The sequence below is a fragment of the Urocampus carinirostris genome, chromosome 13 (genome assembly GCF_059441175.1).
Source record: "Urocampus carinirostris isolate Australia breed hairy pipefish chromosome 13, RoL_Ucar_1.0, whole genome shotgun sequence".
Taxonomy (NCBI): Eukaryota; Metazoa; Chordata; class Actinopteri; order Syngnathiformes; family Syngnathidae; genus Urocampus; species Urocampus carinirostris.
This window is the reverse complement of record NC_142361.1, coordinates 27,306,327-27,321,553: the sequence shown is the minus strand read 5'-3', so window position 1 is coordinate 27,321,553 and position 15,227 is coordinate 27,306,327. Positions and strand designations below refer to the sequence as shown.

Below are 15,227 nucleotides of genomic sequence, written 5' to 3'. Positions count from 1 at the left end.
CAGGAAACACAAGCAGGAATCGCACGTCGAAACCCACGTCTTGCGGGTGCGGAGGTTCGTTGACGTACTGACAAAGGGTGAGTAAGAGGACTGAGCTTAAATAGGAGGGAAGCCAATCAGTCAACGAGCCGCAGCTGGCGCCAAACGGGCGGGACCAATTGTGCGCCATGGGCAACCGTGACAACTTAAAAAAAAAATCTTCAAATGGTCCTTTTACATCACGGACGGGGGAAAAATGAAAATTAGCTATCTGTCCAATTAGGGAATATAAAACCATGCTTCATGTGCTTTGTTAGATTGCATTGTCTCCTTTAAAAGTATAGTGTATAATATGTAGTCCCTCCTAGAGGTACAAACAACTTTCATCCGGTAAAAAATCTAAAAACCATAACATTCATTTGAATAATGTCGAAGTGTCTTCGGGCAATACACTGAACTCCTAATGCCCTCAAAGCATGGCATCAGTTTGAATGGGTGAGTGTGAAGCACATTGTAAAGCGCTTTGGGAGGTCCTCAGTGATTTGAAAAGCGCGATATAAATGCAGACCATTTACCAATATTAGGCAAAAATACATGAACTATTTTCCAATTTTGGCATTATTTATGAGTCATGAAGGAGCCATTGAAATAAATCTTTACTTTTATATGGTACATATACAAGTGCATTTTTAGTTTGTATTTAATTATTTTGAAATAAATCCAAATGTATTTGACCACTTCTACCTTTTAACCATTGTTTACACATATGCTAACGATTAAAAAAAATATTGATATAGTTTATGAAAAGCGCTATATAAATGCAGACCATTTACCATTTATGTTGACTTTATGGACCCTGGAATGGATTAAAAAGCTATTTTAAATAAATTCAAGACAAAAATATTGCCTTTTCTTCAGAACAAAACCTGACCCCGGTCCAGATGCTCCAAATGAAAAGCATTACCAGGGTGATTGGGACTCATTGTCTGAGAATGTCTGTTCAAGTGGACTCGATTGCACTTCAAGTGGGTATAAAAAGCCGAACTGGAGATGGCACTGGAGGACATTTCAGGCCTACCACACACCATGCGAATATTTAAAGTCACAGTGTGTAATAGTTCACCACTGGAGGTCATTGTAGCTTACGTTTTTACATTAGGAAAAAAACACACACTATGGAGGCCATAAGGATACTAACATTCGGAAGCCTAATTCCATATTGTCTTTCATAAGCAAAGATGAATTTCAGCCTGCGAAAGGACATAAAGGCTGATGTTTATCCCTGCGAGCAACCATAAGAAAACAGAGGGAGCAGCTGCACAGAGCGGTTAGCTGGAGTTGGTCAGAGCTGGTGTAAGCAGCTAATTCTAGCGACTAAAAAGGAAATCTAAAGAAATTCGAGTCACGTTTATTTGTATATCCCTTAATGACAAATTATGAAAAGGCTAAAAATCTTTGTTTTGGGAGGCCATTTTGCAAGTTGGCTAGTAAAAGATTGCAAGCGCAATCAAAAAATTTGTCAAGCTTCAGGACCCTGTGAACGATGAAACTCTGCAACGTTCAGTTACCATGAAACTGAAGGATGAACTAAGCTTTATGTAGAAGTTAAGCTCCGCAGCCCAAAACTGGACCCCCAAAGTTTTCTTTGGTTTCTCCTTGATTCATTATTGTATCATACACCGAGAGTTGTAGTGTATTGGTTTTCACTGTACTGTATGTATTCTTGAATTCTATCATTCAACAGAATGATAGAGAATTGGTATTATATTTTTTCTTTGTGATTTTAGCACACTTTTGTTAAAATATGAAATATAGGCTACCGATGCTGCGTGAATAATGTCAGTATATTTCATGCAATAGGGATTTTCATATAAAGGACATTTTTCTTTAGTGTCTGTTAAAAATTAAAGATGACTGACATCACCATCAGAAAATAGGAATGTTTCTGATCAGATTGAAATATATTTGTTAGCTTTTCAGTTGGTTCAACTAAGTTCACCAGATTATACGAGGGCTTTTGAAAATGTTCAACATTTGATCAGTCTGGGCCTTTCTTTGTTGCCTATTTTATTTATCAATTTGACTTTGACACCCCTGATTTACACATAACAGCTAACAATATCAATGGCGATTAGTGGCAAGCCATTACCTGCAGCCAAGTAGCTAACATGAGTGCCTAGGAAATGAAACAATGGAAAGAGTTAAAGATGCCTGAATCAGCTATGGAAGGTCAGTAGCCATTAAGAGCTAGAAGAACCACAGCCGGGACAAGCTACCTTCTCTAAATCGTCATTTGGGCTTTCGTAGTACAGTACTAAGATGGCAGCCAAACATGTCAGCTTTTTCAAAGAGCTTCTCAGGTTCTGTAATATAAGTAGATTTATAAAAATACCGTTTTTTTAAAAAAGAATAACAGGTTTATGAGACAGTACATGTGTTGTTGCTTCTTATTTTACATTTACAGTGTTTTTATTTATATGAATACAATATTTTTTCCACCACTCAGGGTCGCTATACGCTCCACACTGCCGCTTAAAGAAGGAATGCAAGTGTTTGACTACCGTGACACACTCGCAAGGACTCATAAATGCCACAAATAACCTGCATGAAACGAATACAAGGGTACAAAAATGTCTTTGTTCGAGACCTTAAGCAGATTTACATAGATTACCTTGGCACTACTAGGATCGCACGGGTGCGTGTCGAGGGGGCTCAGTGCTCTTTCTGAAAAACGCCTCCGCTGTGTCTGAACAAATGTACAGCGAGCAGCCAAGCTTGTGTCAGCTCGTAATGCCGAGTGCTGTTAATTCCTGCTCGAGTGGAGGGAAAGCTGCACTCAAAGTGAAAGTTGGATTGCAGAGGACAGACTCTGAGTATCACTGAAAAAAGGACCAAGAAAATCAAGTGTTTTCTGATAGCTTGACACCTAGAAGGCAACCAGTTCTTGATCTCATGTCAAGTGTGGTAGATAAATAAAATAAAGTTTGTCGGTTTAAAAATCATTGATTATACCGGACCATTGTTATTAAAGGTGGTGTCCGCAACTTGAAGTTTTTCTCCTCTCTGCCGCCATCTCCTGGCTTATAGTCATGATCACGACCTCAGTCAGCTCATTCCTCAAGTACTAGTAAACTTTTTCTTTGTGGGAGTTAGGTTGGCGTTCGAACTGTAGTCCAAACAGGCCTTTTCTTATTTTTACAATATTTCTGAAGTGTCAGAATGCTGGATTGGATAGCTTAAATTAAGACTGAGTCCATTTTAACCAAACTTCTAATAAATACAAACTGGTAATAAAAACACAGCAACATTGTAACAACATTGTAATAACATGATAACTTGTTATTTAATAAATGCATATCAAACTGGTAGCCTTTCGCGTTAATCATTAACAACAGCTTCATAAAAGTCTATGACCCGTGCACTCCTGTATTAATAAAAAATATGTGTATTACAGTTAAAGCATTAACTCTGTTTGGATCTTTAACTTTGACAACACCATCAAAAATCACAAAAAAACAATTAGCATAATAATTTAGAGCGCCTGGGGGAAGTATGCTAGGTTTGTGTATGCGAGAGAGCAACTGATTAACAGCTGGGTCATTATTGAGTCACAAACCTCCGACTAAGAGGCTTCAAGCATCACATTGCAGCTCTGAAGTCTCCATCGGGCTAAGGCTCGGCTATGTTTCCGGAATGTTATTCTAGACTCTTTAAGATCAGCAGGTAGCATTAAAATAGAACAAAAGTCGAGATTTTGGAGAGCAAAAGAAGATTCCTCGCTGTCATGGGCGACTCGGAGCATCCTGGGTGGATAGTGGTGGAGATTGCCTGCAGAATTCTTGGCATCTCCACAGCAACAGGTAGGAATATACAGTGTTTACTTTGAATAAAACAAGAAAGCTCACAGAACCATTATTATTTCTGTCCTGCTGCTCTTAGATTCTTTAGCAAAAAATCTGAATGTCATGAGACATGAAGTGTTGCGACATGCTGACATCTGATGCTGAATCAACGCCTGCTCATCCATATTAAACAATACTATTTTTAAACGTCAGCTGGGTTGAAATAATAAAATCGCTGCTTTGAAGGGTTGCTCATATTAAATAAACTCTGGGAAAATGCATTAGAAGTTTTGAATCAGAAAACATTTGAATGGAGATTTTTTTCTATCGATCTGTTTTAGGACTTTTCTTGGAGCTTGCTCACTTGCTAGCAGCAAATGGCTACTTGTGTAACTAGCTAAACAGCTAGCAATGACAACTATTTGCCAGGCTAGCTAGTGTATTAAAAAATAAAAATTATTTTGTTCTTTTGATTTCGGGTAGTGAGAATGATGGTTGTCCAAAATACATGCTGAAAACGATGAACAATTCCTTCAAAAAATTTCATTTACAGAATATTCCAGGCACAAATGAGTTACAGACAATAGCAGGTCACAAGTACAAAGACAAAAGGGCTTACAATCATCCATCCATCCATCCATTATTTGCACCGCTTATCCTCAGTAGGGTCGCGGGGGTGCTGGAGCCCATCCCAGCCATCTTCGGGCAGAGGGCATGGGACACCATGAACTAGTTGCCAGCCGGTCGCAAGGCACACAGGGACAGACAACTCACTCGCTCATTCACAATTTGGACCGGCCAATTAACCTGACATGTTTGTTTTTGGAATGTGGGAGGAAACCGGAGTGCCCGGAGGAAACCCACGCAAGCACGGGCAGAACATGCAAACTCCACACAGTAAGGTTCGATCTCGTGTGCCGCACACACGCTAACCACTGCGCCGCCCTGCTGTCCGTGCTTACAATCATTTCTGAAGTAATAGAGGTGGTCCAAAGATGGGAACAAAACCTTATCTTAAACAAAACCAAAAATTTTACTGGTGGAAATTTCCTCTGCACAGCAAGGGTATGTCTGAACTGGTTCCAGCAGGTATAGTACTGAAATGATAACGCTCAAAGCCACTGCTGGCTACAAAACAAAGCACAGATAAAATAATAAAGTTTTATAATCATGACTAATTAAGTTATGAATTACTGAATTTTAGAAAACTCACAATCATGACAAATAAATGAAGTTATAAATGAGAAAAAATAAAATAAAATCATGACTAGATTTAGGCAGTGACACACGTCACTAGTTAGCAATTTTATACATCTTGCTATATATCCATGAATCTATATCTGTCGTTCTGTTTATCCATCTTTTTATGCTAATCATGCTTCTGAACAGCTTTTGGCTAGCTAGCAACAAATGGCTATTTGTGTAATTAGCTAGATAGCTAGCATTAGTGACTATTTGATCAATTTCCATCCATCAGTCATTCCATCTCTCCATATCTCTCTTGTCAATTATGTTTTAATGACTTACTTAACGACTATTTGCATAGCTAATTAGCAAATTTGATCAGTCCATCCATCTTTTTTATGTCCATCATAATTTTATTCGTTTTCTGTGTAGCTTGCTTGCTAGCTAGTATCAAATAATTATTTGTGACTAACTACAGATATAACATTCATGAATATTTGCGTAGCTAGGTAGCAATTATCTATTTATCTATTATTCTGTCAATCAATATTTGTTTTGTCAATCATGTTGTTTTGAAATAACTTTGGTGTCGCTTGCTACCTAGCTATAATTAGATGGCTATTCGTGTAACTAGCTAGATAGCTAACATAAATTGCTATTTGTGCAGGTAGCCAGCATTTTTTATCTATTTATTTAGTTTCCTTAGCTGAAACTGTTGCCAATGCTCCTCATTCTCTACAGCTAATGTCAGCAGGTTTACTACCCCAATTTGAACTCGTATTGTTTTATACACTCATATTTACATTTCCTTTCCAATGTGTGCGCACATTTAGGTATCTGTCTACTCCAGCATGTTTTCAATAGACAAACAATTACACTTTAATGTGGATTTTCAACTGGCCTGTGTCTGGTGTTTATCACACCCTATAAACGAGCAGCAAGATTCTAAAGCATTCTCCTGACTTCCCGCCGATACCGATTGTATCGCTGCATTTTTGCTAAGGCGTCCGTAAAAACTGCTTCCATGTGTGGTCAGAAAGGCGATTTAGCTGCCTTAAAAGCATTTCCAAACCAAAATATTACGAACACTGAAAGGAATTATATTTAGTGTGTTTAAATCTGTTAAGTACGTTTTAATGAATTTATGGTAAACTTGTTTATGTTTTTAAACATCTGTCATCAAAGCTGTTAAAACATGGATAAAAGGGTACAGCAACTTAAAACTGTCTAAAATTATGGTACTTATTGAGAGTTGAATAGTCAAGGTCAGTGTTTTTCAACCAGTGTGCTGCAAGAAATTGACAAAATTTGTCTTTTTAAAAAAACATGTAATTGTTAAAGATGTTTGCTTCCTACATTTGATCAGTTGAGTAACTAACACCGAATCCACCCTTTCTAAAGTTGACTCGTTCTCTCTTTCTGTTGACAATTCCTCAGTTTTTCCCTCCCCTCTGGTGAAGAGTCTGGGTGTCATCCCCGACAGCACACTCTCCTTTAACTTTCATATAAATAACATCACCCGGTCAGCCTACTTTCACCTGTGCTCCATCAACCGTCTTCGGCCCTCCCTCACCCCCCACACAACTGCCATCCTCGTCCATAGCCTTGTCATATCACGCCTCGATTACCACCACTCCCTACTCTACGGTTTACTTCAAAAGTCGCTCCATAAACTTCAGCTCGTCCATAACTCTGCTGCACGCATCATCACCAAAAACCTTCTGGCCATCAAGTCACCCCTGTCCTTCAGCAACTCCACTGGCTCCCAATTAACCACAGAATCAACGACAAAATCATGCTCTACATTTATAAACTTGCCCCTCCCTACTTCCTTCACACTGCTACACACCTTCATAGCATCTTCCTCCTTTCCATGGGGAGCAGAGCTTTCAGCCGCTCTGCCCCTCAGGTCTGGAACTCATTGCCGCCTGACATCCAGAATTCTGTGACCCTGTTCACCTTCAAATCCCGACTCAAAACTCACCTCTTCAGACTTGCCTTTTCTTGATCATCTGCCTCACATACCACCCCCTTTTAACTCTACTGTGTTTTTATTTGCTATCTATTACTTGCTTGTTTTATTCTTACTTTATGGTTGTTTGTTACTATATGTACAACGACCTTTGGTGTCCTGAAAGGCACTTCGAGGTACAATGTATTATAATTATTTATATAAATATTATTTATAAATATATATAGGTGGCAGCATATTAGCATGTTATTTTATACACTAATTTTCTGCTCAGGAGGAGGTACAGTCTGTTTAAAGACTACCATGTGTAGTCTGAAAGGCGATTTAGCGATACTTGCCTTCAAGGCATATCCAAAACAAAATATTATGAAAACTGACAGAAATTATATGTATTGTGTACACAATTAGTAAGGAACGTTTCAAATATTTTGTGGTCAACTTGTTTATGTTTTTAAAGCTCTATCGCCAACACTATTGAAACACTACTAAAAGGTTACAGCAAATTAAAACGTACTATAATTATGATAATTATTTAGACTTGAATAGTCAAGGTTAGTGTTTTTCAACCAGTGTGCCCCTGTAAATTGCCAAATTTTGTCTTCATACACTGATTTTCTGTACATGATGAGGTAAATCTATTATACTGTGTATTATGTTTGATTAAGCCATTGAAAATTGCACTGCAAAAATTGGTATAAGCAAATATTTTTTTCTATTTCAATGAAAAAACTCAAAAAAATTGGAACATAGTAAAAGAAAAATTGGCTCCACTAGCAGATCTCGTGCTCATATTAAGTAATGTTTTCATTTTTCTACAAATACCAGACATGTAGTAAAACTTAAAAAACAGTTTAAAATGTAATAAAATCCCAACGTGTTCACCAGAATGAAGAAGCTGTATCTCTTCCCGAGCTACGGTGATGACAGATGATGAAAAAACTGTCTATTTAGGGAATGTGATCATTTATATTTCAAAGAAAAAGTGATACCAGGAATGGAATATAAATGTTTCTAATTTAAAAAAACAGATATGCCTTGGAGGGCAGCACGGCAGCGCAGTACTTAGCGCATGCGTGGCACAGTTCTGAGGTCAAGAGATCGATCCTTCCTGTTTGGAGTTTGCATGTTCTCCCCGTGCTTGCGCGGATTTCCTTCGGCCACTCCGGTTTCCTCACAAATTCCAACAAAAAGCGTGTCAGGTTAATTGGCCGGTCTAAATTGTCCCTAGGAATGAATGAGCAAGTGATTTGTTTGTCTCTGTGTGCCCTGCTCTGTGTGCACTGGTTGGCAACCAGTTCAGGATGTCCCCTGCCCACTGCCTGAAGATAGCTGGGATGGGCTCCAGCACCCCCACGACCCCACTGTAGATAAATGGTGCAGATAATGGATGGATGAAGGAATGCCTTGGCTGAAAAAACGTTGAGAATTACTGGTCACATTTATTGTAAAATGAGGCAGCATATGTCACTATTCTATTTACCAACGGCAGTTGCATTCACTGTAATAGGAAATTGCACTGCTTGACCTTTATTTTTTTATTTTTTTATTTTTTACAATTTGGTTTGAAGATGAAGCCATCTGAATTTTACTCGGCTCCTCGCCGTCAAGTTGAGACTCCGCTAAAGCTCGACTTGTTTCTGGCTCCTTTTCCAAAGAATTCAGTTTTAAACAAAACAATTGTATGTATCATCGATCATTTGTGAAGTCAAGATGTGTGATAAGAGCATATGCAGTGATATCAAAATACTGGGTTGTATTTCAGCCCATTATTGTAACTACAATAACAAATAGCACAATTCAGTGAACCTGACTTCTGACACTTGGATTGGATGCTACAAAGTGTTTACTTCCTGTTAACCCAAGCAAATCAGTTCTCAATTCAATATGTCAAAAATCAACATTATTCTTTTATATTTCACGGGGAATGTAGACAAAGACCACTTTTGCAGAACAAAAATCCGTTTTAGGAAAATGATGAACCAAGCCTGACTCCTGGTGGACATAATTTGCCAATTTCAAATGTAAAATTAATATATGTTTATTCTTTTTTTTAGTGTTGTGTGCTGTGGGAGTGGAGACACTACAGCAGGGAGAATTTGACAGCCTTGGAATCTACCTATTGTAAGATTTTGTTGGAAATCTGTTGTATAGGTTGCATATAGGCCTACATTTTAATTATTACAATTATTATTCCAGTCGTTCTCATTCAAAAATACAGTGGACTGAACCCTGGGTAATCTCAAGGAATACATTTCAAAAAGAACCAGTGATAGGCAAAATCTTTGAAGTAAAAACCTTTATTATATTTTTTATTGTTATACAATAACTATTAAACACTGAAAGCAGAGGAGCAACCCCTTTTTACAAGTAATAAAAACCAGATCTCTTTTTTTTTGCTATACTGTCAACTAATAATTTAATCATCAAGGTGTAGGGAAGGTAGGAAATAAGCGGAGAGACAGTTATGCCAATCAGAATGCAGAACACAATCCATGATGAAAATCAGTGAAGCAGCGCAATAGTGAAAAGTGAACCGCGTTATGGCAAGGGTTCACTGTATTTGAGTTTTATGGTTAATACAGCCAGTTACAGAATGGATTAAGTGAATTTCCGTGAAATAGGAACCATTCTATATAAATAGTGTAACACAATTAATCAGCTTACTTGTGTGGATTACTGTTTCCCTATATTTATATGCCCTTAAACACTGAACAGGTGAATGATACAAGCAGACTTCAGCTTACCCAATGAAAAAGCCTAATGTGTATTTGTTAATTTTTCTGGGAAAATTTACATTTTATTTTCTACCCCATGGCAAACAAATAACACAGTTGAATCCATCCATATATAGTGTAATGCAACGGTTCTCTTAAGTCACATACGAGCACAACTTGTAAATACACAGCAATGGAGCACACGTTTAAAGCTAGATCAAACAGGCACGGTATTTTGATGATTTTAATGGGTGACGTGAATACATTTTCCTTTATTTAACGTCAAAATTTAAATACAGAAACGTAGTCTTGTTGTTCTTGCTCGAAAATGGCATGTATTGGCGTTATTTGTTTGATACCAAATATGTTCACAATTTGTTCAGGTCTCAGATTGGTTTTCGTGTACTGGTGCTTGTAAAGTGACGCTGAAATCCCATGAACTACAAATTTATCCGTGGAACAAAAATCGGCAACGCGACAAAAAACGTGAAAATCAAACAGCAAAATGGCTAAGTAATACGGAAATGCAGAACCACAGGAAGGTTTCTCCCATGTGGGAGAGCTCTTATCTCTGTTCTCCTAGAGGAGACCAAATAACTGTTTACAATCTGTTTTCCAAGATGAGGCTTTTTGTGTGATGAGTTCCATCCAAGGGGCTTATTTTTCTGGTTCACTAGATGGTAATCAGGGTTTCAAATGGGTCAATTACTGGTTCTTTATTCAGAGAAAAACCTGAATTTACTCACAAGCTGACGTTTCAGTCTGTTCTGGATGATAAACTTTTGTGGTGTGAAATAATCATTTCTTTCTCATCAGGGTGTCTTCTGCTGGCATGGTGATATTTGAGTTGGCCTATTTCCTGGATGCGATTTTGATCATGTGCCTTCCGTGAGTACAGATTTTGAATAAGTACATATAATAAATACGTGTTTTGTTGAGACTCAGTTTATAAACATTCATTTCAACATACTTTATACAAAAAAATCATAACCATATGATATCATAGGACTCAGTTGGATTGGAAGTTTCTTCATAAAATAAATTTCACAGAGATCTTCATCATGTGCTTTGTAGCAAATCGTATTTTTCTTCTCCCGTGTGTTTGTTTGAACACGAATAGTGAGACGGAGGGTTATTAAATGAAGCGTAGAAAGATGAGCAGATCCCTCAAATATTTTATTTACACAATATTGTGGGCAAAGATGAGACACAGACAATGGCTGTTGACTGGTTATGATTTCGAAGGGGAAAATGGGTAACATTCATTCTTATACTTACAGATCACTCCATAAACCTAAACAAAAACTAAACTTAAAGAAGTACAGTGGAAATTTCCACAAGCCTTCGTCTTAACAAGTACTCATATAATGGCGCTCAAGGCTATGCCTGGCTGTAAAATAAAAGACAACTGAAGTTACATAACTACAACAAATACAAAATAAAAAAATATAAAGAAGTTATAAATGACTGAACAAATGAAGGTTATAAATTGAGAGATTATACAATCATGAGTAAATACAGACAGTGGCACATTTCATTATTACAACAACTTTTTGCAAATTTAATCTAACAGACAAACTCATTAATCTTAATTTTGTCAAATTTTTACAAGTACTATACGTTCCTCCAAACTTTAAATGTAAATAATACAAAATGTAACAGGGTGTTTGTCAATCAACTGACTGATTTTTAAAATTCTGCCAGATTTAAGCTATTTAATTACGAATATATCTGGGAGGTTTTCAGTAATAACAAACAGATGGTAGTGTGGCTTTCATGACGAATTAAACACAAACATAAATACCACTTTATCAAACTTTATCTGATCTTTATAGTAAGTATATAAGACTTAGTATGAGAAAAATGGCAGACATGTGCTTACTGTAGAGTGGCTGAACTTTGGATGACCTAGATTTTCCTGTGAGGCATCATTAGCTGTCAAGGCTCCTGGAAATAGGAAAAAATAGAAATGAACGAATGAATGTGTGAATGAATGAGTAAATAAACAAAGAAGAAGTAAGGCTAACAGCTGAGCTTAGTTTAGCACATATTATACAAACTTCTTCAGCCCGAAGGAAAATCCGTCAGAACCATTTTAAAGAGAGAATTTTTATGGGAAGATTTTGCAGATGAGGCAAAAGCACAGCAAATAAAAAAATAAAAATAAAATAAACGAAAAATAGTGGTGCCTGTTTTTGAAGAAGCATCACTTGGAATGTAGCAATTTAAAGTGCAAATTAGGAAAGTTGATTTTGTTAAAAAGAGTTTATATAAAAGAACACACTTGTAGTTTAATATATTAAAATGGGGGGGGGGGGGGGTTGTTTTACCTATGGTAAGATCTGACTTCACAACTGATATGCTCGTTTAAACATGATGCGTTTGCCGAACACAGGACATTTCCCATTTCATACCAGGAAGTGTGCGTTCAAATCGTGATTCTTTAAAAAGCAAAATCAATAAATTTAACACGTATTTTTTTGTACTCTTTAATCGTGTTAAATAGTCTAATTTAGAATGACTACATGATTTATAATTGCTTTTGACGTTAGCCGGAGAGAGTTTTGAGGTCAGAGATGGACAAGTCCAACATCCTACTTTCCACAAATGTAGCATTACTGAGGCTTCATTTATACTATAAATTTTATAGTGACGGTAAAATGAAGCCCCATAAAGCAGTGAATCCTCAAGGGGAATGCTCCACACACGTAGGTGCTTCAAGATGATTTATTACCTCGACTCCGCCATCATGTGGATAAAAATGTATAACACGCTTGTGTAAAATACTTCGATTTAAAAAAAAAAAAACATATTTGAAGAGTGTACTAAGAGAGTAAAAGAGTAAGCGTGTTTTATGAATTGTTCTGTGTTACTTACATACGCAACAAGTGAAAAAAAGGAGGTAAAATAAGTGCTTATTCATTCTAATTTTAAAACAACATTTTTTTCCGAGGTTTTTAGACCCCAGCAAATTTTTTTGCAGATAATTTCACCTGCTTTATAAAAAAACTATTTTACAAGATAGATGCAAGTTTGTAAAGAATTATAGAGTGCATACTTCTGTGATTACCAGTACTGATTGAGGACTTTCAATTCTGCGGCTCGTTTCTCTGCCGTTTTATTTCGAAACTACACTCAAAGTTTGCGAATTATTTCCTGAATCAGTAATGTGGTACACCGTCGCCGCGGGGTTTCAAACATCACCGCTTGCATCATTATTACACACCTCGACACGGGGTTCATGAACCACTCATCTAAAATACTCGGCACACGCTTTAGGGATTCGAGGCGAGGAGCACATCACTAATATTTTTTTTGAAACAGCACGAATGTGCAATTCAAATGATAGTTTTATTATATTATTGACTGTGGCACGGCAGGTGAGTGGTTAGCGCGTCCGCAGCACAGTTCTGAGGTCGTGGGATCAAATCCAGCTACCACCCTTCCTTTGCAGAGTTTGCATGTTCTCCCCGTGCTTGTGTGGGTTTCCTCCGGGCACTCCGGTTTCCTCCCACATTCCAAAAACATGCATATCATGTTGATTGGCCGGTCCAAATCGTCCCTAGGTGTTGTTTTTTGTGTGCCCTGTGACTGGCTAGCAACCAGTTTAGGTTGTCCCCTGCCCACTGCCCAGAGATGGCTGGGATGGGCTCCAGCACCGCCGCGACCCTGCTGAGGATAAGCAGGGTAGATAATGAATGGATATATCATTGTCCTAAAATAATTCTTAACAATGAATGAATAACTTGGAAAATACATCATTTTTTGCGACACTTATTTTCTCTACCCTCTGTGCATTCCTTGAAAAATACATTTTGTTAATACTTTTAAATATTACCTATGCTTATAATCTTTTTACTCCTACTTTTTTAATCCTGGAGTGTGCACGTTTATCTCGTTGTAAACAATGTTCACTACGTTGTTATCAATGACAATACAGTAAAGACAATTCTAATGATACAGATGTCGCCCAATCTCTGATGAAGTTCTCTGCCATCTTTGCAGATGTCCACCAGACTGTTTCCTCTTAATTTTGTGGGGGAAGATGGCAAAAGTAGGAGGCTTCCAGAAGTTCCTCTATTATTCCATCATGTCCGTAGTCTGTTTCCTGCATCCTGTGTTGGTATGGCATGCTGTTATTCCAGGTATTACTACAAACCTCAATAAAACAAATGCAATTACACATATTTAAATGTATTTGCGCTATTTTAGGAATAATGCTTCTAGTGACTGCTTTATTCAACTTCATACTCAGCAAGAAACCAAAGACTGGTTTGGCTAAAAGCCTGGAGGACGGTTATATCAGCCGAGGACCTACCACGGTGCGTGTGAGAGAAGTGGTCTTCCAAGCGGCAACGGGGAAAAGAGTTGCCCTGGAAACCAGGGACCAATTCCACGGTGTGGCCGAAAGTGCAGGAGAGAGCTTCCAGGCCATGCTCGAGCAAGCACCAAAAGAGAGAAAGAAGAAGGAGAGGAGGCCCACGTGGACGAGAGGACGGAAGGAGGTGGTGGAGAGGGAGATGGAGGAGATGAGAGATTTGGGAGATTTGGAGATAGAAACCACCTCGGACACTGCACCTATGATCACCAACTGATGCTCGCTTATAATCTACAAGCTGTTCCACAGAGCTATGAAGATGAGGAAAACTTTGGTGAATTACCTGTCATCAACAGTTTTACAGAAACAGACCTAAAGGAAAACAGTTAGCTAACACGACCATCTGAGAAGTAATGTATAAGATTAGGTCTGGACAAAGGGTACCACAAATTAAAAGAAAAGAAGTCCCCGAGCTGTGCTTATTATTAAGAGAGTAGAAAAGACAAGTCCTCCAAGATGACGTTTTATACCGTTTAAGACCTCATGGTACAAAAAACGCTTGTCTTACCACTTTTGTGATTAAGGGCTATATACTGGTAGGTATACGTCACTTGACATGATTTAGCTACAACTGCACAGTACTTATTAAACAGAAAACTAATTGTTTGTTTTTCACAATGACAGGTGATGACATGTAAAACATTATCCCATGTATAATTACCAAACCAAGAGTAAAAAAATCTAAAATAACTCCTGGATATATTGAAGTCATGAACATTTGTTGAAGAGGAGGTCAACCCATATTTCAAACAATACAAAACTGTCTCGATGACTGATGTGACTCAGCTGTGCCCGCTCGTTTGGCGCCACCCACCGCGGGTTCTGATTGGCTCCCTGTCACTATTTGAACTCAGTCCTGTCAATCCCCTGTTGTCAGTCCGTCAGCGAATCTCTGTGTATACTAGGCAAGCCTTTTTCGACCCTGACTCACACCTGTCCCATTTTTTTGCTCCGGTTTGTCTCTCGCTACGACTTGTTTTGATCCCTACCACGTCTGCTCCCTATCCCGGGTTACGACTCGTTTCCGACCCCCACCGCGTCTTGCTCTACCAGTCCCGGCTACCGACCAGTTTTTCCGCCCCTGACACCGCCATCGCTTATTACGGAAGATCCACTTCCGTGTTCGGATCACAATCCGAGTACGAGAGCGACTTGTT

At 38.1% G+C, this 15,227-nt stretch overlaps 1 protein-coding gene across 1 annotated transcript; it reads left to right on the top strand.

Moving 5' to 3' along the window:
* Nucleotides 1-3,616: 3,616 nt before the first annotated feature.
* tmem72 (transmembrane protein 72) lies at nt 3,617-15,227 on the top strand. The gene is made up of 5 exons (XM_088351517.1): nt 3,617-3,839; nt 9,033-9,099; nt 10,509-10,580; nt 13,698-13,837; nt 13,905-15,227. Exons 1-5 carry the CDS (start codon nt 3,764-3,766, stop codon nt 14,285-14,287), a joined length of 738 nt encoding a protein of 245 aa, XP_088207643.1. The 5' UTR covers nt 3,617-3,763; the 3' UTR covers nt 14,288-15,227.